Raw genomic sequence first — 27,820 nt, 5'->3', positions numbered from 1 at the left:
AGTCAGTGCCCCTCCATACTCCCCTCCAGTCAGTGCCCCCTACATACTCTCCAGTCAGTGCCCACATAGCGTTTCAGAAGTCCATTAAACGGACTGCGTTACACTGCGGCATAACGCAGTCAGTTAACAATGCCATTACCCTGTAAGTGTGACCAACGTTTTACTATTGATGCTGCCTATGCAGCATCAATAGTAAAAAAATGTTAAAAATTACTTTTTAAAAATCATTATATTCTCACCTTCCGTTGTCCGCGCCAGCCTTTCCCGCTCCTCGCTATGCTCCAGTCCCAAGAATGCATTGCGGCAACGGCTACATCATCACGAGTTATTGCCAAAAGGCATTACTGGGAACGGAGCGTCGCGACGAGCATCTCTAAAGGCCTGGGCTGGATCCGGGGGCCGCCAAAAGGTGAGTATATAACCAATTTTTATTTTAATTCTTTTTGTAACAGGGATATGGTGCCCACACTGCTATATACTACGTGGTCTGTGTTATATACTATGTGGCCTGTGTTATATACTGCGTGGGCTGTGCTATATACTAGGTGGCTGTGCTATATACTGCTATATACTACATCGCTGTGTTATATACTACGTGGCCTGTGTTATATACTGCGTGGTCTGTGATATATACTACGTGGGCTGTGCTTTATACTATGTGGGCTGTGTAATATATTGCATCGGCTATGTTATATACTGCATGGGCTATGCTATATACTACGTGGGCTGTGCTATATACTACGTGGGCTGTGCTATATACTACGTGGCTGTGCCATATACTATGTAGCTGTGCTATATACTACGTGGACGGCCGCGACCAATCAGCGACAGGCGCAGTCCGGCAGCGAATTGCCGTGGGATTTGAACCATGCGTCGCTAATTGGTCGCGCCCGGCTGGCTGAATCCTGTGTATTCATTGCATTATTCTGAAATCTTCATAAATAAACTACATACATATTCTAGAATACCCGATGCGTTAGAATCGGACCACCATCTAGTAATAAAAAAGCCTCCAATTGTCTGGAAAATATGTACAGGGCACTGAGAGTTCCCCTTGGAGTCAATTGAACACATGTTGAGCTTTTTAATGCAAAACAGCCTTTTTGGTGTCCAAATAACATCAACCTATCTACCGAGGTGAAAACAGATGGTAACCAGAGGTAATTAACAGCGTATTTAACAACGCTCTGCAGTATCAGACTGCAACCTGATGGCTGATGACAACCATGTCCGGAAGACGGTAAGATGCACATTACAGAAAATGACCCCCGGGGATGATGTTGAGGCCTTCCTAATGGTGTTTGAGAGGGTCGCTGAGAGGGAAAAACTTCCGCCAGAGCAGTGGGCAGAGGTACTGGCGCCATACCTGACGGGAGAACCTCAGAAGGCGTACTATGACTTGACCTTGCAGAATGCCAAGGAGTATCACAAATTGAAAGCCGAGATTCTCGCATGTTTGGGGGTGACACTGACTGTTAGGGCACAGCAAAATCACTGCTGGGCCTATCACCGGGACAAACCGCCTCGCTCCCAAATGTTTGACCTGTTGCACCTGGTCCAGAAATGGCTGCAGGCAGAGTCCTCTACACCTGCACAGATGGTAGAACGAGTGATGATGGATCGGTTTGTGCACTCCCTCCCAAGGCCCATACAGACTTGGGTTGCCCAGGGTGATCCCCAGAATGCCGACGAACTGATCGGACTTGTCGAGAGATACCAAGGGATGGAAGGCTTCTTCAGGAGGCAGCCCATGCTGTACTGGGGGTCTCAAAAGGGGGCTGAGTCCCAAAAAGGGGTGGGGTGTCCAAGGTCACAAAGGGCAGGGGAGGTGGTGCCCAAGGTCCCTACGGGTGATATTATTTGCTGGAGGTGCCATGGGCCAGGACATATAGCTGCCCGTTGTTCCCAGACCACTGAGCAGATGGACTGCAGCATGGGACGCCGTAGTTCATACTATGCATATCCAGCCTGCAGTGTGAACTCTCCGCCCAACGAGGGGCCTCAAGCGTGTCCCGTAAAACACCGGTGAACGGTCAAGCAGTAATGGCGCTGTTAGACTCGGGGAGCTTAGTGACCCTGGTGAGGGCCACTTTTCCTCTCCACCTGCTCCCGGGAAAGAAGGTCAGCGTGCGGTGCATACATGGTGATGCAAAGGACTACCCTATGGCCAGGGTGGATATTGAAACGGTATGTGGCACTGAGTCCCATGAAGTCGGCGTCGTTCGGGACTTGTTGCACCCTATAATTATTGGCCGGGATTTCTGTTTGTTTTGGGATTTGTGGGGAAAGGGTTCTGAGGTCGCTAGCAAGAGTAGGGAACCAATGAACCCTAAAAAGGTATCGCCACACCCAGAGACAGACAGGTTTCCTTTTTGTGTCCTGGTTGGGGATGAGGAGGAAGTGTCCCCTGCATCTGACATTCTGGAGCTAGAGGTAACCAGTTAAAATTTTGGGACTGCCCAACATAGGGACCCCACTCTGAGGGAAGCCTTTAATAATGTCACAGTTATTAATGGGGTTCTACAGGAGCCGGGGGCAGACACAAGATTTCCCTATTTTCTGATGAGTGGGGAGTTGTACCGGGTCACGAAAATAAGGGAGGAGTTGGTGGAGCAGTTGGTAGTGCCGGATCCATATAGACGGAAGGTGTTGGACATGGCCCATTCACACATCTTGGGTGGACACCTAGGGGTGGGAAAAACGCAGGAACGGGTCGTGCAGAGGTTCTATTGGCCTGGGTGTCACCGGGAAATAGTGAACTATTGCAGGTCCTGCCCTACATGTCAGCTAACTGCCCCCACTCCTCATTTCCGGGGCCCCCTTGTGCCATTGCCCATTATTGAGGTGCCATTCGAGAGAATTGCCATGGACTTGGTCGGTCCCTTAGTTAAATCAGCCCTGGGCCATCAGTATATATTAGTCATCCTGGACTATGCCACATGCTATCCTGAGGCAATTCCCCTGAGAAATTCTTCCTTGAAGAGTATAGCCCGCGAGTTGGTCCATGTGTTTTCCCGGACAGGTCTGCCGAAGGAAATCCTGACTGACCAGGGGACACCTTTCATGAGCAAGGTGATGAGGGAGTTATGCAAAGTCCTGAAGATCTCCCAGTTGAGGAGCTACCTCGTGTTAGTTCCGACGGTGAAAAGCAAGTTCTTGGCCAAATGGCAATGGCTATATGAGGTCGTCGAGAAGCTTGGTGAGGTAAACTATAAAATTCACCAACCAGGAAGACGGAAACCAATCCAAGTCTACCATGTCAACCTCATCAAGCCATGGTAAGATAGAGAGCCGGCAGTAACTCCATCTTTGCTAAGCAATCCAGAAGGTGAGGTTGGAGGGGTTACTATAGCGGAGATGCTATAGAAGGTCCAGAAACAGCAGTGCTGGGAGTTACTCCAAAAGAACAGGGACCTCTTTTCAGAGTTGCCAGGGTACACGAAGGTCATAGAGCATGAGGTCCTGACAGAGCCACATGTGCGGGTGAACGTGAAGCCCTATCGAATTCCTGAGGCCCGTCGAGAAGTAATCTCCAAGGAGGTGGAGCGTATGTTGAAGCTTGGAGTCATTGAGGAATCCAAGAGTGGTTGGTCGAGCCCAATTTTCCTGGTCCCAAAACCTGATGGGGAGTGGAGGTTTTGCAATGACTATCGGAAGTTGAATGAGGTCTCCAAGTTCGACGCATATCCCATGCCCCGTGTTGATGAGCTCATCGAAAGACTTGGGCCCGCCAGGTATATAACCACCTTGGATTTGACGAAGGGGTATTGGCAGATCCCCATGGCACAGGAAGCCAAGGAGAAGACGGCGTTTTCTACACCAGATGGATGCTTCCAGTATGTCTGGATGCCGTTTGGCCTACAGGGAGCTCCGGCGACCTTCCAGAGGGCTATGGATAGAATCCTTGCACCCCATAAGCCATACGCTGCTGCGTACCTGGATGATATCGTCATCTTTAGCCCGGACTGGGAGAGTCATCTGGAAAAAGTCCAAGTGGTGTTTGATGCTCTAAGGGAGGCGGAGTTTACAATAAACCCGAAGAAGTGTGCCTTGGGTACGGAAGAAGCTAAGTACCTAGGATATGTAGTGGGTCGTGGGGAAATAAAACCCCAAATCAGTAAAGTGGAGGCAATTCAAACATGGCCAAAACCACTCTCCAAAAAGCAAGTTAAAGCCTTTCTGGGGATCATGGGATATTACAGGAGGTTCATCCCAAACTTCGCCACGGTGGCTGTGCCTCTGACTGATCTGCTAAAGGGGACAAAATCAGTAATGGTTAAATGGTCCAAAGAGACAGAGTCAGCCTTCCAAGAAATGAAAGAGGCTCTGTGTAAACAACCTGATCTGATGGCCCCAAACTTAAGAAAGAGTTTATTCTTCAGACAGATGCCTCAGATGTTGGGGTAGGAGCAGTCCTTTCCCAAGAGTTACGTGGGGAGGAGCATCCTGTTCTCTATCTGAGTAGGAAACTGTCCTCGTCTGAAAATAATTACTCAGTCGTAGAGAAGGAGTGTTTGGCCATAAAGTGGGTGGTGGACACGTTACGGTACTATCTGCTGGGATGTAAATTTAGACTGATATCCGACCATGCCCCACTTAGATGGATGAGGGAAACGAAGGGTAGAAATGCTAGGGTCACCCGTTGGTTCTTAGCCCTGCAGGACTTCAGTTTCCATGTGGAACATAGGGCCGGGAAGCTGCACGGTAATGCTGATGCCCTATCAAAAATCCCTTGTCTAGTGGGAGAACGTGCCAAGCCCCACGGCTTTAGGCAGAAGGGGGAGGTATGCAGCGTGGCTAAAGGTCGTATAGTCGACGGGAGATATGAGTCACAAAGGTGGCTTGTCGCTGTGATGTAACCATGCCTATCTATATGTGTTTCAGGACCTGTGGTGATGTCATAACCACATGTCTAATCATGTGATGGGTTCCTGGGTGTGGTTTGGTCTATAAAAGAAAGGCTAATGCTTAACACAAGTGTATATGTGTGGAGGTAATAGCCTCCAGAGTGTGTTAAGGCTCCAGGACTAAGCCTGAAGGACTGGACACTTGTTTTTTCCTTTTCCTGAGCTAAAGGCCATTTGTTTTCTGTTTTGCTATGTGGTTTATGGAGTATTAAACCCTGTGAACTTTTAATGTAGCGTGCCTTCTGAGTGTCAGCCGTCGCACCTGAGCGAGTGAAACCCCTTACACTTGTTTGTCCTCATGGAGCTACTCCCTGGCAAGATACTGCTGTTTCTTTGTTGTAATTTTTTTTATTATATATATATATATATATATATATATATATATATATATATATATATATATATAGGTAATAATGCATAAATTGCCTAAATTAGTTAACTATGTGTGTTTCTTTGATTTACCTGATTTTTATCAACCGACTAATTGAGTATGATGTTGTAATGATTGGTCCAACAACATAAAATTGACTTTTGACTATTTTTTTAATTATAGCAAAAGCCTTTTTTTCAGACACCATATTCATATCATATGTTTTTATATCAAAATTTAAACATCAAAAAGCCATTTGGTAACAAAAACATACCAAAGTGCTATCACAGCAGAATGAAACAAAAATATTTTTTACACAAAAATATAAAAAGAAGCATCATAAACCAATTTGCATTACAGATTTCTGTAAGTTGGTGGAGGTGATGGCGGAAGCTCAGGGTCCTGGTCAGGTGGCCTTTGTTGAGCCAATTGTCCATCCTGTGAGTATGATGTATGACCCTGCTCTAAATGATGCCCTTGCTCATATTGGGCAGTTGGGTATTGGCTAGAATAATAAGAATTTTGACTATGGCCCTCATGAGTTTGGAAATAAGGCCTTGCCTCATAACCAGAGGTGTATCTAGCTATTCCTGCACCCGGGGCAAAGGATAATTTTGGCGCCCCCCCCCCTCAGATTTCTGCCCTCTATAATGTCCTCAGATTTCTGCCCCATAATGTCCTCAGATTTCTTCTGCCCCCATAATGTCCTGATTCCTGCCCCCATCCCCTCCCTTCCCGGGTGCAGTTGCATGTGGTGGAGAAATCGGAGGAACATATGGGGGGGATGGGGGCAGAAATCAGGACATTGCACCCATCCAGCCCCCTGGCCTTGCTTCAGTCCTCACATAGTAGTATATAGCACAGCCCACATAGTAGTATATAGCACAGCCCACACAGTAGTATACAGCACTGCCCACACAGTAGTATACAGCACTGCCCACACAGTAGTATACAGCACTGCCCACATAGCAGTATACAGCACTGCCCACACAGTAGTATACAGCACAGCCCACAGAGTATACAGCCTACATAGTAAATAGCAGCTCACGTAGTATATAGCAGCCCACGGAGTGTATTACAGCCCACATAGCATATAACACAGCCACGTAGTATATAACAGCCCACACGCGCAGTATATAACACAGCCCACGTAGTGTATAACACAGGCCACGTAGTGTATAACACAGGCCACGTAGTGTATAACACAGGCCACGTAGTGCCCACGTAGTATATTTCACAGCCCACGTAGTATATTGCACAGATCACGCAGTATATAGCAATGTGGGCATCATATCCCTGTTAAAAAAAAGAATTAAAATAAAAAATAGTTATATACTCACCTTCCGTTGGCCCTGGATCCAGGCGAAACGTTTACCGATGCTCCTCGCGCGCTCCGGTCCCAAGAGTGCATTGCGGACTCGCGAGATGATGATGTAGCGGTCTCGCGAGACCGCAATGCATGGAGTGGTCACCGGGGCGTCGCGAGGAGCAGGAAAGGCCTGTTCTGGATCCGAGGGGCCGACAGACGGTGAGTATATAACTATTTTTAATTTTTTTTATTATTTTTAACATTAGATCTTTTTACTATTGATGCCACATAGGCAGCATCAATAGTAAAAAGTTGGTCACACAGGATTAATAGCAGCGGTAATGGAGTGCGTTACCCGCAGCATAACGCGGTCCGTTACCGCTGCCATTAACCCTGTGTGAGCGCTGACTGGAGGGAAGTATGGAGCGGGTACTGACTGCGGGGAGTAAGGAGCGGCCATTTTGCCGCCGGACTGTGCCTGTCGCTGATTGGTCGTGGCCGTTTTGCCGCGACCAATCAGCAACTTGGATTTCCATGACAGACAGAGGCCGCGACCAATGAATATCCGTGACAGACAGACGGAAGTGACCCTTAGACAGTTATATAGTCGATTTAATGACAAAATGAACAATTGGTGGAGAAAGGTTGAAAAAAGACCTAGGTCCATCAAGTTCAATCTATGTAACATAATCTTGAAGTAACCGGTGCTCCGTGCTAGAAAAAATTCTACATCGCTTAGAGCCGTAGATTCCACTCTAAATCCATTGACCCACTAGTCTTTAGAACAAGACCAGCTCCTCACAAGCACCATGAAACACAGTGGGCGGCCAGAAGGTGTGTGGCTGTGAAGTGATTGCGGCAGGAGCAGCACAGTAGAGACTTAAGATGGGACAGGCCATGATATGCTTGGAAGTTTATGGCCAGCAATGGGAGACTAGGCAGTAGCAATACTACACTAAAGATCACATGTTGGACAGGAAGTAGATGCTCAGCAAAATGTGTTCTGTCGGCATTGGCGGCAGCGGAATAGTGTAGACGACAGTCAACAGTCAGGCAGACAGATGGTGCAGCCTATTTAATAATTTGCATCAGCCGATGGTGCATGAAAATCTGTACTGATCTACGCGACCGCTACGTCAACGAAGGTCCTTCGCTCAATGCATCCTTAGGAACGGAGGCCGCCGCTTGCACCGCTGAGAGCCGCGGGCCGTCAGAGGGTAAGTATATCCCATATTTTTTATTTTTATTCTTTTTTTACTTGAATATGGATCCCAGGGCCTGAAGGATAGTCTCCTCTCCTCCAGACCCTGGGAACCATCCGCACCGCACACACCGGAGTGAAAACCAGAGAGGAAGGTAGAGTCAGAGAGAGTGGTCCACTGTGGGGAAGCCAAGAGGTAAGAGACTCACATCAGTTACTACTGTGCTGTCTTGGATCAGCTGCAGCTCCAGATATGGGGAGCCCTCCTGCAGCATGGATCTTCCTCACAAGCTTATTGCTGAGGATCACAGATCCAGGGGAATGCAAGGTGTATTTTGTTTGAGCTGTACTAAACCGGCAGACAGAGATCTTATTTTATTTCCAGAATATTTTCGCGCTATATAAATAAAAAAATTATTATTATCTCAAGGATTTCCCAACCACTACCTCCCTAGCTCTCACTGTCTGTGGCAGATCTTTGTTCTTGCAGGTACTGCTGTTGGGCTGGAAATTCTGGATTTTGATGTATTTGATAGCTCTGTCAATGAGGAATCTGCAACTAGCTATGCCGTATAAGATGACTGGGCGTATAAGATGACCCCCGTCTTATACGGCAAGTATATCCCAAACTCCATATTTTATATGGAAAAGTTGGGGGTCTTCTTATACGCCCAGTCGTCTTATACACCCGAAAATACGGTATCTTGATATTTTTCACAATAAAAAATGATCTGATTGAAAGATGCAATGGATGAAGAATATGGAAAGCAGTAGGTGAGAATGATGATGGAGTTAATGACAATGGCAAAGCTCTACTTGTGGATGCAGAATGGTTACCAAAAAGATGATCATGAAGATAGGGAGGAGAACAGCTTTAGTCTTGCTCATCTTCCTGGTCAGTTTGCTTTCTCCACGTGAGCATGTGATTCTGTTTCATGTGCTGAGATAGTGATGTATTTCTTATTCGATGTGTGCCAGGATGTACCTGGCTTATGTTCCAACAGCACAGCCTTCACAATACAATAGACTGGTCCTCCGGCAGTGTGGAAAAGAATTCCAACAAATGAGAAGCCCACACATGAACCGAACCACCGTGACGAGACCTTTCAGGTAGAAACTCCTTACCAACTGCGTCATTACTTGCTCCTTAGCTGACTGAACGAAAAGGTGATTTGATCACAAAGAATGTTTTTGACGCACTTTGCCCGTGATGTGCTGATGGCAGCATCCTCCTCCTATGATGCCCTCAACTCCTTGTCACCCTTGTCTGGTTCCCAAGTTTTGGCTAATGCAGTATCAAAATCATCTTCATCCATTATTTGGCTGACAAATGCCTCTGTGTGTGAAATGGCCGACACTCCTTGCCTCACCTTCTCCCCTGCCTGATTCCCACCCTGAGGTTTGTCCTGACTCAGAGTACTACCATCAACAGTGTCTCTATTACCTTGGCTTGCGGAGCCTACAACACAGAATGATATTAAAAAGGAGTTCTCCGTCTCCTCCAGCACCATGTCTTCCCAGTGCAAAGGCTGACTGTTTAGGTTTTCCACAACATCAATCTGAAGAAGTTTCTGATTTACTTTGTTCCTTAGCTACCAGGGTGTTTTAAGTCAGGGGACTAATAAGTGTCATTAACGCAGGGCCGGCGTCAGCACACGGGCAAGTGCCGCGGTCCTGGCGAGATGGAGGGGGCCCACTTACGCTGTCTGGGATACAGCACACACACTGCTCAGTGTCACCCAGGGGCGCCGCTACCATGAGACAAGTTGAGCACTTTGCCTCAGGTGGCACTGCCGTCCTCAAGAGAGGGGGCAGCAGATTCTGCCGCTGTAGTAACTGAATTTGCGTCAGAGACGCAGGTTTAGTTACTACTCTATTCAGGGCTCCCACCCGTCCTGGATCCCCTCATCCAGCCCTTCTCGGCTCACGTGACCGGTCACGTGATCGTGACATCATCACAGGTCCTGAAGCTGAAATCGCTCCTCTCCTGCATCTGCTTGGGTTGCTCATATATGGCTATTCTGTGCACACAGGACCCATGATGAGGTCACAGGAGGGGAGGAGTCGGGGGGTCACATGATCAGGGGCCTCAGTGTATGTAGGACTCTGATGTGCTGGTTGTCATGGTGCTGGATGAGGGGAAGTTTATGTGTGGGGTCAGGAAGGGTTTTCAGGGTGGATGTAGCAGAGCCGTGTGTGCACGAGGTGTATGGAGCGGAGCCGGATGTGTACGAGGTGTACGAAGCGGAGCCGCGTGTGTATGAGGTGTGCAGAGCGGACCCGTGTGTATACTTGGTGTACGGAGCAGAGCTCTGTGTGTACGGGGTGTACGAAACAGAGCCCTGTATGTACGAAGTGTACGGAGCTGAGCCGTGTGTGTACGGAGCAGATCAGTATGACTACGAGGTGTATGGAGCAGAGCCGCATGTGTACGAGGTTTACGGAGTGGAGCCATGTGTGTAGTAAGTGAAGCCGTGTGTGTACGCGAGGTGTATGGAGCAGAGTCGTGTGTGTATGAGGCATACAAAGCAGAACCGTGTGTGTATGAGGTGTGCGGAGCCTTGCGTGTACGAGATCGGTGTATGGTGGGGAGCAAATTTTATACCTCCCATCCGTCCCGGATCCAGCGGGACAGTCCCGATTTTGAGAGTCTGCCCTGCTGGCCCAGCTGGGAGCTTACTTGTCCCGCGGACACAGGAGTACACTGCGGAGCCCCGAGGAGCACTTTAAAACTCACACGTGACATTCCACCGGAAGTGACGTGCTGGAAGCTGACCGAAAATTAGGTAATTTCGGGAGGAGATTGTGAAGGAACCATGGAGGCACTTCAGGGAATGCTTCAGATCTATCACCGTGTCCTCCTCCGACAGCGGGATCGCCTTGGAATCGAGGATGCCAGCCATGTGAGTGAATAATGATATGTCCTGCACTGGGAGGCTCAGGTGGGCATTACAATGGGAGCTGGGCCACTATAGTATCTTTATAGAATCTTTCTTTCTTTCTCTCTCTGTTTCTTTCTCTCTCTCTGTTCTTTCTTTCCCTCTCTAATCTTTTTTCTTTCTCTCTCTGTTCTTTCTTTCTCTCTGTTCTTTCTTTATCTCTCTCCTTTCTTTCTCTCTGTTCTTTCTCTCTGTTTTCTTTCCCCTCTTTCTCTGTTATTTCTTTCTCTCTCTGTTCTTTCTTTCCCCTCTTTCCTTCTTTCTCTCTGTTCTTTCTTTCCCATTTTCTTTCTCTCTGTTCTTCCTTTCTCTCATTGTTCTTTCTTTCTCTGTCTGTTCTTTCTTTCTTTCTTTTTTTCTTTCCCCTCTTTCTCTCTCTCTGTTCTTTCTTTCCATTCTTTCTTTCTCTTTCTTTCTCTGTTATTTCTTTCCCCTTTTACTTTCTCTCTTTCTCTCTCCGTTCTTTCTTTTCCTTCTTTCTTTCTCTCTGTTCTTCCTTTTTCTCTCTGTTCTTTCTTTCTTTCTCTCTGTTCTTTCTTTTTTTCCCTTCTTTCTCTCTGGTTTTTTCGTTCTCCTCTTTCTTTTTCTCTGTTCTTCCTTTCTCTCTGTTCTTTCTTTCCCCTCTTTCTTTCTGTTTTTTTCATTCCCCTCTTTCTCTCTGTTCTTCCTTTCTCTCTGTTCTTTCTTTCTGTGTTCTTTCTTTCCCCTTTCTTTCTCTCTGTTCTTTCCCCTCTTTGTCTCTCTCTGTTCTTTCTTTCCCCTCTTTCTTTCTCTCTCTGTTCTTGCTTTCTTTCTCTCTGTACTTTCTTTCCCCTCTTTCTTATTCTGTTCTTCCTTTCTCTCTCTGTTCTTTCTTTCTTTCTTTCTTTCTTTCTCCTCTTTCTCTTTCTTTCTGTTTTTTCATTCCCCTTTCTTTCTCTCTGTTCTTCCCCTCTTTCTTTCCCTTCTTTCTTTCTCTCAATTCTTCCTTTCTCTGTGTTCTTTCTTTCCCCTCTTTCTTTCTTTCTCTGTTCTTTCTTTCCCCTCTTTCTTTCTCTCTGTTCTTCCTTTCTCTCTCTGTTCTTTCTTTCCCCTCTTTCTTTCTTTCTCTTTCTGTTCTTCCTTTCTCTCTCACTGTTCTTTCTTTCCCCTCTTACTTTCTTTCTGTTTTTTTCATTCCCCACTTTCTTTCTCTCTGTTCTTCCTTTCTCTGTGTTCTTTCTTTCCCCTCTTTCTTTCTTTCTTTCTCTGTTCTTTCTTTCCCCTCTTTCTTTCTCTCTGTTCTTCCTTTCTCTCTCTGTTCTTTCTTTCCCCTCTTTCTTTCTCTCTTTCTGTTCTTCCTTTCTCTCTCGCTGTTCTTTCTTTCCCCTCTTACTTTCTTTCTATCTGTTTTTTTCATTCCCCTTTCTTTCTCTCTGTTCTTCCTTTCTCTGTTCTTTCTTTCTCTGTGTTCTTTCTTTCCCCTCTTTCTTTCTTTCCCCTCTTTCTTTCTCTCTGTTCTTCCTTTCACTCTCTCTCTGTTCTTTCTTTCCCCTCTTTCTTTCTCTCTGTTCTTTCTTTCCCCTCTTTCTTTCTCTCTCTGTTCTTTCTTTCCCCTCTTTCTTTCTCTCTGTTCTCTTTCTTTCTCTCTTTCTTTCTTTCTTTCTTTCTTTCTCTGTTCTTTCTTTCTTTCCCCTCTTTTTTTCTCTCTCTGTTCTTTCTTTCCCTTCTTTCTTTCCCCTCTTTCTCTCTCTCTGTTCTTTCTTTCTTTCCCTTTCTCTTTCTTTCTTTCTCACTCTGTTCTTTCTTTTCCCTTTTCCTTTCTTTCTTTCTCTTTCTTTTTTCTTTCTTTCTCTTTCTTTCTTTCTCTCTGTACTTTCTTTCTCTGTTCTTCCTTTCTCTCTCTCTGTTCTTTCTTTCCCCTCTTTCTTTCTCTCTCTGTTCTTTCTTTCTCTTTCTTTCTTTCTCTCTCCTTTCTTTCTTTCTCTCTCTCTCTGTTCTTCCTTTCCCTATAACCAATGAACAGAAAAAGGGGGCAGGGGTGTTAAAAACATACTACTAGCCTCTCAGATCCTCAATATTAATCTGACCTGATAGCAAAATGGCTATAGTTGCCCATAGGATGAATAGTATATACATGATCTCATTTATATGGTACAAATAAGTGGTGCTTATAAGAAAAGGATGTTATACCCATACATGTTATTGTGACTTACTTGGGCAAGTGGTGGACATATGCTATGAGCAACTATAGTCATTTTGCTATCAGGTCAGATGAATATTGAGGATCTGAGAGACCAGCAGAACCTTTTTAACAACCCCCCCTTTTCCTGTTTGTTGGTTATAGGGCACTTCCTTCTCTGTGGTACCCCTTTGTTGACTTATATAAAGCCCCTCTGCTGTATGGTATTATAGAATTTACAATAGCCATCACTCATGTAAGAAGTGAAATCTGGCATTGTATTATACCTATATTTCTCTGCTGTATCTGTGCATCCTAAATCGTGGTATGTGTTAAAGGGGGGGCCCACTGAGACTCTTTCGCCCGGGGCTCTCAAAAACCTGGAGTCAGCCCTGGATTAACGGATTGGAAAATTATGCTGTGTACAACATTAACTGTTATGGCGACAAAGGAGATGGGCTGAGCAAATCTCTGACTCCAGCTAATGGTGTCAGAGGCATCATCATCCTGCTGTGATTGAGATGAGCAATGAGACACATACTCCGTTACGGCCTCCAATTCCTTCCCGTTAATGCGCTTACCAAGAGAGGCCAACTGTGATTTTAGATTGGTACTGCTACTGTTTCTTTAACCCTGCCACGTCCATCGCCCTTACTATGTTTGGGTTTAGCATACAAAATTATAACGTTTAATTGTTTAGAAATTTTCTTAAACTTGATTAATTTTTGGTTTAACATTCTCCCACCCTTGACAAAAAACCCTTAAACCTAAATAAAGAGGTCGTTATAAAGTACAAATACAAAAAGTAATTTGTTGAAAAAGCCAGCGGTAATGTTGTGTTGCCTAAGACTGTTAAATGCAACAAGTCAAACTGTTTCAGGACCTTAACCACATATTGTTGGGTTGTTTTTTCTTTGAAATAATGTTGTTTAATCAAACTGAAAAGTAATTTAATGAAATCTAAAATGCTAGGTTGTTAAGTTGCGACATATAGGTTCATGACCAGTAACAAATATATGGAAAACAACAGCAGTATGGTCATGGGGTATACGGTATCTAGAGTAGACAATTAAAAATGTATATCAAAAATACAGAAATCTTTTATATTAATCCCTTAACATGCATAGCCCATCATTCAATCTGACTGACCGATCACAGCATGATAGCCCAGGAGATACTGAAATATCAGCACTTCCTGCCTGATTAGTGCAGCAGCTCAGTGGCCGAGCTTCTTCACTAACAGCCAAGAGCGGTGTCAGTGCCGCCCCTGCTTGTTAACCCCCAAAATGGGAGCTCCCCAGCCTTCAGATTGATGCCCCCGCGACATAATTGCAATGGCCCGATAGTTGCCATGATAACCAAGGGTCATCATGACGACCACCTCCACGTCACCAAGCTATGGAAATAGTATCACCGCACCCGATCTATATAAGTGTCACACTAGTTAACCCCTTCAGTGAACTCCGTAAAAAAAAACACACAAAAAAGCAGCAAACGATGCTTTATCATCATACTACTTGGAAAAAGTAGAATAAAACGCAATAAAACAGATGAATGTAAATAAAAATTGTATCGCTAAAAACTTCATCTTGTCTGCCATACAGCCCAATCAGCGGATAAATTAAAAAGTTATAGCCCTCAGAATAAAGCGATGCAAAAATAATTTTTTTCTATAAAAGTTTTCATTGTGTAAAAGCACCAAAACATAAAAAAATATAAAGGTGGTGCCTTATCAATTTTACCGCACACAGAACGGGGGGAGGGGGGGACAACAATCCCTGAATTGCTGATTTTTGTTCAATCTGCTTCCACAAAAATAGAAATCGGAATAGAAAGTGATCAAAACATGTCATGTGACCGAAAATGGCACCAATAAATAAATCAGCTCGTCCTGCAAAAAACAAGCCCTCACATGACTGTCAGACAAAATATGGAAAAATTATAGCACTCAAAATATGGAGATGCAGCAATAAAAAGTGTTTTTTAGTGTGTGACAGCAGCCAAACATAAAAAAGGATATAATCTGGTATCGCTGTAATCGCACTGACCCAAAGAATAAAGGCGCCTAATTACTTATACCGCATGAGAGACAGCATGAAAAGTAAATAAAACCAATTGTTCACCTGCTGTTGATTTGTTCATTCTGCCTCTCAAAGATCGTATTAAGGCTCGGCGCACATTTATCCTGACCTCTGTGCTGAGCGCTTACACCAGGGTTTCCGTATAATTCTCTGAAATATTTGATTCAGACAGAACCCCCGACAGAAGATCCCCTTTAATGAGGCAGATGGAGGCACTGTGGATGCCATCTGGCCTATGATCTAAGGGTGTCCATCTTTTTAGGTGTGCATAAAAGCATGGTCCACCATAGTTTTGTGTATTTTTGAAAAGAAGGACTCCGCTGAAGAGAGGCCAGATAGAGTCCAGAGTAACTCAGCTGCCTCATTACAGTGATTGAATCCCTTGGGGTTTCATCTGTCACATTACTCGGAGATTTAGATGGAAACCCCAAAGTAAGTGCTCAGCGTAGAGCGCCGGATAACTGTGATACTAAATGTTATAAAAAATGTTCCCAATAAAAGCGTCAACTCAATCCACAAAAAAAAGCAAGTCCCTGCTCAGCTCCATCATCTGTCAATGGAAATATAGGGGCTTCCACTTTACTGGGAGCACAAAGGCTCTGGAAAAGCAAAGTGACCCTCACACCCCAAAGGAAATTCAGCAAATTCTGCGCTCCCAAATCCAAATGCCCCCCTCCCTTCTGAGCCCCAGTGTGTCTAAACCACATTAAGTGTTCACATATTTGGCACGGGTATAATTTCCAAAATGGGGTCACTTGAGGAGGGATTCTGCTCTTCTAGTACTTAGGGGCTCTGTAGCTCTCCAGGAGGCAAACAACACTCCATCCTTACTGAGTCTCGCCCTGTGGCTAATCAGTATTGTACAGCCACACATGAGGTATTTCTACAATCAGCAGAAATTATGGGACAAATTATTTTACCCTAATCTAATCTACACAAAGATTTCATCCATTATAATGTCATGCTTAAAACATACAACCCTGCCCTTCATCTCTCCAAACAAACCTATTTCAACACCCTCATCACCTCACTCTCCAATAACCCTACACGTCTCTTTGACACTTTTCATTCCCTACTCAACCCAAGAGTGCAGGCCCCAACCACGGATCTCCACACTGACGATCTGGCCAACTACTTCAAAGAAAAAATTGACCACATCCGACAGGAAATTATCTCCCAATCACCTCATACCATGCACTGTCCGCCCTCTCCCACTGCATCTAGCTCACTCTCTGAGTTTGAACCAGTTACAGAAGAAGTAATCATGCTCCTTGCATCTTCTCGCCGGTCCACTTGCACCAGTGACCCCATTCTGTCACATCTCCTCGAGTCCCTTTCCCCTGCTGTCACCTCTCCCCTAACAAAAATATTCAACCTTTCTCTCTTCCGGTAACTATCCCTCCTCATTCATGCATGCCATCATACATCCATTACTTAAAAAACCATCCCTCAACCTGTGCCGCTAATTATAGACCTGTTTCTAATCTTCCCTTCATCTCCAAACTCCTCACGTCTTATCAGCTGTCTCTCAGATAACTCTCTTCTCGACCCTCTTCAATCTGGTTTCCGCTCTTTAGGCCATGTGCACACGTTCAGTATTTTTCACGTTTTTTTCGCGTTTTTTCGCTATAAAAACGTGATAAAAACGCGAAAAAAACGCTAACATATGCCTCCCATTATTTTCAGTGTATTCCGCATTTTTTGTGCAAATGTAGCCTTTTTTTCCGCGAAAAAATCGCATCGCGGAAAAAAAAGCAACATGTTCATTAAAATGCGGAATTGCAGGGGATTCCGCACACCTAGGAGTGCATTGATCTGCTTACTTCCCGCACGGGGCTGTGCACACCATGCGGGAAGTAAGCAGATTGTGTGCGGTTGGTACCCAGGGTGGAGGAGAGGAGACTCTCCTCCACGCACTGGGCACCATATAATTGGTCAAAAAATAAGAATTAAAATAAAAAATAGTCCTATACTCACCCTCGATGTCTTCCTGCCTCTCCGCTACATGCTGCCTCTTCGGTTTCTGTAGCTGGTGTGCGGTGAAGGACCTGTGATGACGTCACTGTCTTGTGATTGGTCGTGAGCGGTCATGTGACCGCTCACGTGACCGCGACGTCATGGAAGGTCCTGCGCGCACACACCAGCTATAGGAAGAGGAACGGACGTCGCTGAGATCGTCTGGGTGAGTATAAGCATTTTTTTATTTTTTTTTATTATTTTTAAACATTCTCTCTTTTACTATAGATGCTGCATAAGCTGCATCTATAGTAAAAGGATGGTCACACTTGTCAAACGCTATGTTTGACAAGTGTGACCAACCTGTCAGTCAGTTTTCCAAGCGATGCTACAGATCGCTTGGAAAACTTTAGCATTCTGCAAGCTAATTACGCTTGCAGAATGCTAAAAAAAACGCGAAAAAACGGAAAAAAAACGCAAAAAAAAAAATGCGGATTTCTTGCAGAAAATTTCCGGTTTTATTCAGGAAATTTCTGCAAGAAATCCGGACGTGTGCACATACCCTTACACTCTACTGAATCCGCCCTCACTAAAGTCTCTAATGATCTACTAACAGCTAAATCTAATGGTCACTACTCCATGCTAATTCTCTTGGATCTCTCAGCAGCATTCGATACTGTGGATCATCAGCTCCTCCTCACTATGCTCCGCTCCATCGGCCTCAAGGACACCGTTCTCTCTTGATTCTCCTCCTATCTCTCTGACCGATCCTTCACTGTATCTTTTGCTGGTTACTCCTCCTCTCACCTTCCCCTTACTGTTGGGGTTCCTCAAGGATCAGTCCTAGGCCCCCTCCTGTTCTCTTTGTATACTGCCCCTATTGGACAAACAAACAGTAGATTTGGGTTCCAGAACCATCGCTATGTTGATGATGCCCAATTATACAACTCTACTCCCAATATCATGCCTGCCTTTTTAGAAAACACCAATGATTGTCTTACCGCTGTCTCTAACATCATGTCCTCCCTCTATCTGAAACTGAACCTGTCAAAAACTGAACTCCTCATGTTTTCTCCCTTACTAACCTACCTTTGCCTGACATTGCCATCTCTGTGTGTGGTTCCACCATTACCCCCAAGCAACATGCCCGCTGTCTTGGGGTCATACTTGATTCCGAGCTTTCATTCACCCCCTACGTCCGATCCCTGGCTTGCTCTTCTTATCTGCATGTCAAAAACATTTCTAGAATTCGCTCTTTTCTTACTTTCGACTCTGCAAGAACTCTTACTGTTTCTCTTATTCATTCTCGTCTGGACTATTGGAACTCTCCACTAATAGACCTCCCTCTTACCAACCTCTCCCCTCTCCAATCTGTCTTGAAAGCTGCAGCCAGGATCATATTCCTCACCAATTGTTATACCGATGCCTCTACCTTGTGCCAGTCATTACACTGGTTACCCATCCACTGCAGAATCCAGTACAAACTTATTACCCTCATCCACAAAGCACTCCATGGCACAGCACTACCCTACATCTCCTCCCTGGTTTCAGCCTACAACCCTACCCGTGCTCTCCGTTCTGCTAATATCCTGAGGTTAACATACTCAATACTCCCGTCTCCAAGACTATTCATGTGCTGCGCCAATTCTTTGGAATGCACTACCCAGGTTAATACGATTAATCCCCCAATCCCCACAGTTTTAAGCGTGCCCTAAAAATGCATTTGTTCAGACTGGCCTACCGCCTCAATGCATTAATATAACTATCCCTGTGTGGCCCATTCAAAAATCTTAAACCATAATCAAGTTCCATGCATCATGTTCTCATACACTTTATGCATTTAATTAGCCCTATGTGTCTGTACTGTTACATATTTAGGCTGTTTAACTGGTTCATGCAGCTTTACATGAACACCCAATCCTTAAACTATTGCTGGTCCGAACAATGAAAGCAATTGTTACCATCCACCTCTCGTGTCTTCCCTTTTTTCCTCATAGTTTGTAAGCTTGCGAGCAGGGCCCTCACTCCTCCTGGTATCTGTTTTGAACTGTGTTTATTGTTATGCTCTAATGTGTATTGTCTGTACATGTCCCCTCTATAATTTAAAGCGCTGCGGAATATGTTGGCGCTATATGAATAAAATTATTATTTATTATTATTATTTTACTCAATTTCCCGTGTGAAAATGTAAAATCTGAGGATAAAACAAAATTTTTAGTGGTAAAAATGTAATTATTTTTACTTCACTGCCCAATGGTATAAAACTCTGAGATACACCTGTGGTGTCAATATGATCACTGCACCCTTAGATTAATTAATCAAGAGGTGAATTTTGTAAAATGGGGTCACTTATGGGGGTTCTGCTGTGCTGGCACCTCAGGGTTTCTCCCTGTTGGTCATGGCACCCTCAAATCATAATAGTAAAATCTGTACAATAATATGTCGCTCCTTCCCTTTTGAGCTTTGCACTGTGCCTCAAAAGTGGTTACCGATTATATGCAGGTATTGGCACATTCAGGAGAAACTGAAGTCCATTTTTTCCTATTAGCACTTAGAAAAATTTAAAATTTGTGGCCAAAATAACATTTTAGAGGAGAAATGTAATCATTCTTTCTTTGCCATAAATTTCTGTGACACATATGTGGTGTCAATATGATCACTGCACCCCTAGATGAATTAATTGAGAGGTGTAGTTTGTAAAATGGTATCACGTATAGAGGTTTCTGCTGTTGTTGCACTTCAGGGGATCTGCTAATGTGACATGGCACCCTCAAACCATTCAAGCAAAATCTGAACTCAAATATGGCGCTTCTTCCTTTCTGAGCTTTGCACTGTGCCTCAAAAGTAGTTTTCTCCCACACATGGGGTATTGGCACACTCAGGAGAAATTGCAGAACAGATTAAGTAAAGTAAATTTTCTCTTGTTACCCATTAGAAAATAAAAAATTTCAGGCTAAAAGAAAAATTTTGAGAGAAAAATATGATTTAAAAAACAAATTCTTAGATCTATGCTATAAACTTTTGTAAAGCACCTAGGGGTTCAAGATGCTCACCACACATCTAGGTAAGTTCCTTGACGGGTCTAGTTGCCAAAATGGTGTCACTTGTGGAGGGTTTCCCCTATTTAGGCACATCAGAAGCTCTCCAAACACGACATGAGGTCCACTCTCGATTCCAGGCAAAGTCAAACGGTGCTCCTTCCCTCCTGAGCCCTGCCGTGCATCAAAACAGTGGTCTTCATCCACACATGGGGTATCGGCGTACTCAAGAGAAATTGCACAACAATTTTTTGGGGTCCATTTTGTCTTGCTACCCTTGTTAAAATAAAAAATTTGGGTCTAAATGATGATTTTTGTGGAAAAAATTTGATTTTTGTTTTTTACATTTTCACGGCTCTATGTTATAAATTTACTGTAAGTGAAGCACTTGAGGGTTTAAGGTGCTCACCAAACATCTAGATAAGTTACTTGAGGGGTATAGTTTCCAAAGTGGGGTAACTTGTGGGGAGTTTCCACTGTTTAGGCATATCAGAGGCTGACCAAACAAGACATGGCGTCTGCTGTGAATTCCAGCCAATATTACGTTCAAAACGTTAAACAGTGCCCATTCCCTTTCCGAGCCCTGCCGTGCGCCCAAACAGTGGTCTTCCTCCACATATGAGGTATCGGCGTACTCAAAAGAAATTGCACAACTATTCTGCATTTTCACCTGATACCCTTGTGAAAATAGAAAAAATTGGGTCCTAAGTAACATTTTTGTGAGAAAAAGTTAAATGTTCATTTTTTTCCTTCAACATTGCTTCAGTTCCTGTAAATCACATTAAGGGTTAGTAAACTTCTTAAATGTGGTGTTGAGCAGTTTGAGTGGTGCAGTTTTTGGGAAGATGTTACTTTTGGGTATTTTCTGTCATGTGGTCCCTAAAAAAACTAATTTGCTAATTTTGTTGGAAAAATCAGAAATCCCTGGTCAACTTGTAACCCTTATAACTTACTAACAAAAAAAGATGGTTTCAAAAATTGTGCTGATGTAAAGTAGACATGTAGGAAATGTTATTTACTGACAATTTTGTGTGGCATATCTCTCTGATTTAAGGGCATAAAAAGTAAAAGTTTGAAAATTGTGTCATTTTCAACATTATTATCAAATTTACGATTTTTCCCAAATAAACGCAAGTCATATCTAAGAAATTTTACCATAGATCAAAAAAAGAGGCAGCACTCCATTTTCAAAAAGGTGCAGGATTTATTCAAATCCACATGTCTATGCGACGTTTCAGCTCTACTGAGCTTTTCTCAAGCCTCAAGGCTTGAGAAAGCTCAGTAGAGCTGAAACGTCGCATAGACATGTGGATTTGAATAAATCCTGCACCTTTTTGAAAATGGAGTGCTGCCTCTTTTTTTGATCTATACTGAATACTGACGACCGGTGGACGGGTTGCCTGGAGGCTTTGCACCCTAAGATAAGTTACACCAGTGTGCTGTTCCTTTTTTACTATTTTTAAGAAATTTTACCACTATGATGAAGTACAATATGTCCCGAAAAAAACAGTCTCAGAATCAGTGGGATTCGTTGAAGCTTTCCAGAGTTATTACCACATAAAGTGACACTGGTCACTTTTCAAAATTTAAGCCTGGTCATTAACCCCTTCATGGCCGGAGCTTTTTTTCGTTTTAGCGGTTTCGTTTTTCGATCCCCTCCTTCCCAGAGCTATAACTTTTATTTTTCCGTCAATTTGGCCATGTGAGGGCTTATTTTTTTGCGGGATGAGTTGTACTTTTGAACGACACCATTGGTTTTACCATGTCGTGTACTCAAAAACGGGAAAAAAATTCCAAGTGTGGTGAAATTGCAAAAAAAAGTGCAATCCCACACTTGTTTTTTGTTTGGCTTTTTTGCTAGATTCACTAAATGCTAAAACCTGACATTATGATTCTCCAGGTCATTGCGAGTTCATAAACCCCAAACATGTCTAGGTTCTTTTTTATCTAAGTGATGAAAAAAAAAATCCAAAATTTGCTAGAAAAAAAAAATTGCACCATTTTCCAATACCCGTAGTGTCTCCACTTTTTGTGATCTGGGGTCAGGTGAGGACTTATTTTTTGCATGCCGAGCTGATGTTTTTAATAATACCAATTTTGTCCAGATACGTTCATTTGATTGCCCGTTATTGCATTTTAATGCAATGTCGCGGCAACCAAAAAAACATAATTCTGCCTTTTTGATTTTTTTTATTGATAGATCGGGCTATTCTGAATGCGGCTATACCAAATATGTGTAGGTTTGTTTTTTTATTGTTTTATTTTGAAAGGCGAAAGGGGGGTGATTTGAACTTTTATATTTTTTATTACTTGTTTCATACTTTTAAAAACTTTTTTTTTACTTTTGGCATGCTTCAATAGTCTCCATGGGAGGCTAGGAGCTGCCACAACTTGATTGGCTCTGCTACAAAGAGGAGATGCTCAGATCGCCTCTATGTAGTAGAATTACTGCATTGCTATGAGCGCCGACCACAGGGTGGCGCTCATAGCAATCCGGCATCAACAACCATAGAGGCCTCTTGTTGTCATGCCGACACACCGCTGACCTCCGATCACGTGACGGGGCTCAGCGGTACGCGTATTTCCGGCCCGATGGTCGAAAGTGTGGGTTAAATGCTGTTGTCAGAGTTTGACGGCGGCATTTAACTGGTTAATAGGCATGGGCGGATCGCGATTCCGCCAGCGCCTATTGCGGAGTCCACCTCAAAGCGGGGCTTCTGATGTCGGACGTATTATCCCGTCCTTCGTCAGAAAGGGGTTAACATAAGAAGTAGATCGGTCCTTAAGGGGTTAAAGGTGGAAAATAAGGCCAAAATAAGATCAGAGCAGAAAATGTAGGCAGAATCACTTCCCACAAGCAGTAGCATAGGATTTCTCATAATGTTTTGGAGCAATATAATCACATGGTGTAACACAGACAATCATGGGGCAGTATAAAACATGGGGGCTGGCCAAGTAACTAATCGAATCACAGATTGTTTGAATTCGTATGGCAAAATATTTCAGGAAAATCAACTCAAATTCGATCCTCTGCAGATCGATCTGCTCATCTCAAGTTATCACCAGAATCTCTCACCTCTCCAGTGATCCGGAAGAGGATCTCTAGGGTGAGGTGTAATATCCTCTCCACCATCTTGTTCCTGTCCTTATTCATCCTTGATGGGTCAATCAGGAAAATTCTCTTATATGGAAGATCTCCACTGAGAGGATCCGTTATTATTGGGAACTAAATGTAAAAAAGATGTAACATCATAAAGATCCCCAGTAAGAATACAATTACAGGAGATAATAAGACATGAGAAGGTGGAACATGTAGATGTTGTAATCAATTTTTGCATATTATCATAGGTCACACGCCATATATTCTGGCATCACCACTGTAAACAAAGACTGACTAGTACCACAGTAGGGCACCCCTTGTCAAAATTGCTGTTACTGTGAACAGTTAATCAAGTTGAAGATGAAATGATCTCGAAAAGGCTTAAAGGTAAAAAAAAAAAACACATTTCCTTTGTATTTTAGGCAATACACATTTATATAGCATATTATATAATTTTCTTTCATCTTTTACATTTTAAAAATTACAAAAAAGGAAGATGGGCCGATGCAAAAGTTTGCGAACCCTTGAAGATTTGTGTGCCAAGAGAACTTTGACAAAGGTTTCCGACCTTAATTAGCAGGTTCGAGTTATGGCTTGTTCACGATCATAGTTACAAAAGGCCAGGTAATGCTAGTGCAGCGCCCCAGAGTCCTGGTCGTTGCAGTACTGTGGCTCCGCCGCTAAGGGGAGCTATGGTACGTCTGATGGCACTGAAGGAGTTCATCTGACCAGGTATCACAGACACCAATACATTTCACAGCCGGGCCTCCAGGGGGAGCTAAGGGTTCTATTCATTAGGCCACTCCTCACATACTGGTAAAACTGGGGGTCAGGCAGGAAGGTAGGGAGAAAGCTGACTGGGTTGGAACCAGGCAACACCTTGTGGCAGAGGGTGTTGTGGGGGAAGATTCGGTAGGGTCCCTGTCAGGGGTGGGATCCTGACAGAGGCCTGGCAACTGGAGAGAACGTAACGGCACCGTGCCTGTTCAGTATAGCGGCGGTGCCCAAGGAAGGATTGGAAGCGAGATAGATTGTGCTGAGTGAGAAACGAGATCAAAGCAACAAGGAGAATACCAGTAGGAGTAGTGCTGCAAGACCGAGGCAACATTCTACTGAGGCGCACAACCGGCGGCCGGAACGCCGAGGAAGTATTCATAAATCTAGCTTCAAGCAATACTTCAAACCAACGGCAGGACAGTCAGTCATAGGCGGGCTGTCTCACCTAAAACACCTACGAAGACATAGGGGGCAACTAGTGGAGAGGGGCGACTCTAGGGTCCCGGAAGAGCTCCGAGCCTACCCGTCATACGGGTGCCGTCCTAACCGTAACATCAGGGAGGGACGGAAGATTAGCAGAACATCATCTAATCGAGTTGTGAGGGAACTTAAGAAACAGACACAACAGTTGTGGGGACTTTCCGTAAGCACAGCAGGGAAGGACCACAACACATAGCGCTAGCAGGAAGGCACAGATTTCCACCTGCAAAGAGAACTCTGGAGGTGCCATTGGACCGGCCGGACTTGCGCAGCCTGGTTAACCGTATTCCGGATTGAGGACCCAGAGATCTTCAGTAAAGAGACTGCAACCTGGTGTCCTCATTATTTTACTGCGTCCGGCACTACACCGCATCACCATCCTTATCTATCATTCACTGTACGTCGCCTCCCCACCAGCAGGGTCACGGACCGGGCCTAGCCACCGTGACAACCCCAGAGCAGAGACTCAGAGGCCCGGTACCGGGTACCCCTCGGCCCTGGGGGCACTACAATTTTTGGCGTCACGAACAGGATCTACTTAAGCCTGAAGAGTCAGGTCATGTGTGCCTTGGAACTGTGATTTATCGTGCTTGGACTGTGCTTTATTGCAAAAACTGTGTGTTGTCACTTGCCGCCAAAAGTTCCCGCCAAAAGTCGCCGCCATTGCAGCGCCACGGGGAGCGCAGAGGAAGAAGAGGGGCGTGCCATGGGAGGAGACTACCAATGCGGCGCCAGAAGTGGCGACCGCCCCCTCCGACTTCTGCTGCGAGAGGACGACCTACCTAGCAGCAGAGGAGAACCACCCCCTGATTTGCAACGGCGGGAAGCGGGTGACGGAGAAGCTCGGCCCCGGAGAAATGGCGGAGTCAGATGCATGCACTGCCACCGACCATCAGACAGCGATGATGAACAGCAAGTGCCTGAACGAGGAAGGAGCAATCCCGGCTTGCCCTCATCCACCAGAGGCGGACCCACGTCCGCTGCAGCGGGACGACCTGAATTCCCTGGAACCGGCAACGGAGCTGAGCCTACCCATCCCGACCTCGGAGCCAGCAGAGGAGGAGCCATGGAGGGCGGAGCCGCCTCCGGAGACCGCAATGGAGGAGCTGCGGTCCGGGCTGCAGCCGACTCCAGTGTCCTCGTTAGTGGACCAGATCGACATCGGTGGAATCACATCAGGCGCAGGTATGGAAGACGCCCCTGCTCCCCCGCTCGATCCCGCTCTCGTGACCGACCCTCACCCCAGTAAAAGCCGCCTCCTCTCGGCAGAGCTAGTGGTGATACCCCCCGACGCAATGGGGAAGCTGGTACCACCGCTGCCGACCAGGATGGGAGAACCCATAGACGTGGGCCCAGACGGGGTGATTCTCCAGTGGGACACCCCCCGGATTGGGCCAGATGGGGCTCGGGAGGAAGGTTTCACCCTTGCTGTGCTTACCTGGGAACAATACAAACAATGTTTGATCCTACATTGGAAAAGACAAAAACAGGCAGAATTAACTGACCCACTGAGAGTACAACAACCACCTCTTGCGCGTGGTAGGAAAGACGTGGTAAAGCGGGGAACTGTGTTGGCCTTCCACCCGAAGAGGGGATGGGGCTCCATACAGGAGCCGGGGCTACCAACTGATGTCTTCGTTACTAGTCACAACGTGAAGACTCCCTGCTGCAGTCGAGATGGTGACCCGTTGCAGAGGGGGGATCAGGTGACCTACACCCGTCATCGGAATGCGCAAGGATGGTACGCCCGGAACGTTCACCGATGTGAACCTGAGGGGGCGTCATCTGATACTTCAACTGGGATTGAACCAGATGTGGCAGACCTACTATTGCCGCCGTATGTCTTATTGCGGCAACTGAGTTGGCGGCTAGAGTCCACCTTCAAATCCAGACCTCAGGTGGTCTGACTGCGTCCGAGGGACCAGCTACTGACAATGGCACCGCATCAGTCGTGGACCAGGGGCCGGGGCCTGCGCAGTCAGGAGGTGTCCACTTTCGGCTGATGTCATGCACCCTACTATGAGGATAAACCTCGATACCATGAGAATGTAAATAGTTAACTGTTTAACTTTCCTGATTTTACTGCTAAAACCCGTACGGGTTAGTTGGTGAGTCCTCTTAGGAGCCATATAGAGATGGCTCAGTGACCTTAAATTGAAAGAAAATATATGTTCTATACTGTGTATAGCAGTTGAAAAGGCTGTAGGCCCGGGCTGAAAGGGGCGGTCCTGTAAAGAAAGGAGAGGCAGTAGGTCTGGAGGCGTTAGGACAGGCGGTCCTGCAGATTTAAAGAAGGAGAATGAAGTTAATTGCCTTATAATGTGTTATAAGAAGGTCTTTAGTGGATTCAGAGTGTACATCCTTAAAGGCAACGTTGAATTAATGTCTAAAAATTTTGCACTTAGTAGAATGCCCGGTTGGGTAAAGAGAGTTATTTATAGAAAAGTTATTTAAAGGTATTTAACCATGTTTGTAACGTTCAAGTGTCCTCACCTCCCATAAAGGGAAGCTCTGTTCAAGTATACTTATTGTTATTACACTCAACAAAATTGTATGTCTTTTTGCTAACCTGTATTGTTGTTTTCTTCCCAGTCCAGGAGTACTGGATTTAACCGGGGGGGGGAGTGCAGCGCCCCAGAGTCCTGGTCGTTGCAGTACTGTGGCTCCGCCGCTAAGGGGAGCTATGGTACGTCTGATGGCACTGAAGGAGTTCATCTGACCAGGTATCACAGACACCAATACATTTCACAGCCGGGCCTCCAGGGGGAGCTAAGGGTTCTATTCATTAGGCCACTCCTCACATACTGGTAAAACTGGGGGTCAGGCAGGAAGTTAGGGAGAAAGCTGACTGGGTTGGAACCAGGCAACACCTTGTGGCAGAGGGTGTTGTGGGGGAAGATTCGGTAGGGTCCCTGTCAGGGGTGGGATCCTGACAGAGGCCTGGCAACTGGAGAGAACGTAACGGGACCGTGCCTGCTCAGTATAGCGGCGGTGCCCAAGGAAGGATTGGAAGCAAGATAGATTGTGCTGAGTGAGAAACGAGATCAAAGCAACAAGGAGAATACCAGTAGGAGTCGTGCTGCAAGACCGAGGCAACATTCTACTGAGGCGCACAACCGGCAGCCGGAACGCCGAGGAAGTATTCATAAATCTAGCTTCAAGCAATACTTCAAACCAACGGCAGGACAGTCAGTCATAGGCGGGCTGTCTCACCTAAAACACCTACGAAGACATAGGGGGCAACTAGTGGAGAGGGGCGACTCTAGGGTCCCGGAAGAGCTCCGAGCCTACCCGTCATACGGGTGCCGTCCTAACCGTAACATCAGGGAGGGACGGAAGATTAGCAGAACATCATCTAATCGAGTTGTGAGGGAACTTAAGAAACAGACACAACAGTTGTGGGGACTTTCCGTAAGCACAGCAGGGAAGGACCACAACACATAGCGCTAGCAGGAAGGCACAGATTTCCACCTGCAAAGAGAACTCTGGAGGTGCCATTGGACCGGCCGGACTTGCGCAGCC

At 45.4% G+C, this 27,820-nt stretch overlaps 2 protein-coding genes across 3 annotated transcripts in view; both read right to left on the bottom strand.

Moving 5' to 3' along the window:
* Positions 1-27,820, bottom strand: part of LOC143766170 (oocyte zinc finger protein XlCOF7.1-like) — a 235,386-nt gene that overhangs the window by 84,151 nt on the left and 123,415 nt on the right. The gene's annotated exons all lie outside the window — the stretch shown is intronic.
* The window catches only part of LOC143766171 (uncharacterized), a 38,223-nt gene that overhangs the window by 5,305 nt on the left and 5,098 nt on the right, over positions 1-27,820 (bottom strand). The window contains exon 2 of one of the 2 annotated variants that reach the window (XM_077253638.1): positions 23,018-23,167. The exons of the other annotated variant lie outside the window; for it this stretch is intronic. Within the exon in view, the coding sequence (XP_077109753.1) occupies positions 23,018-23,167 (150 nt within the window). The remainder of the gene's footprint in view (positions 1-23,017; positions 23,168-27,820) is intronic. 2 annotated transcript variants of the gene reach the window in all.

Source organism: Ranitomeya variabilis, chromosome 4 (genome assembly GCF_051348905.1).
Source record: "Ranitomeya variabilis isolate aRanVar5 chromosome 4, aRanVar5.hap1, whole genome shotgun sequence".
NCBI classification, from domain to species: domain Eukaryota; kingdom Metazoa; phylum Chordata; class Amphibia; order Anura; family Dendrobatidae; genus Ranitomeya; species Ranitomeya variabilis.
This window is presented reverse-complemented; position numbering and strand designations above follow the sequence as displayed.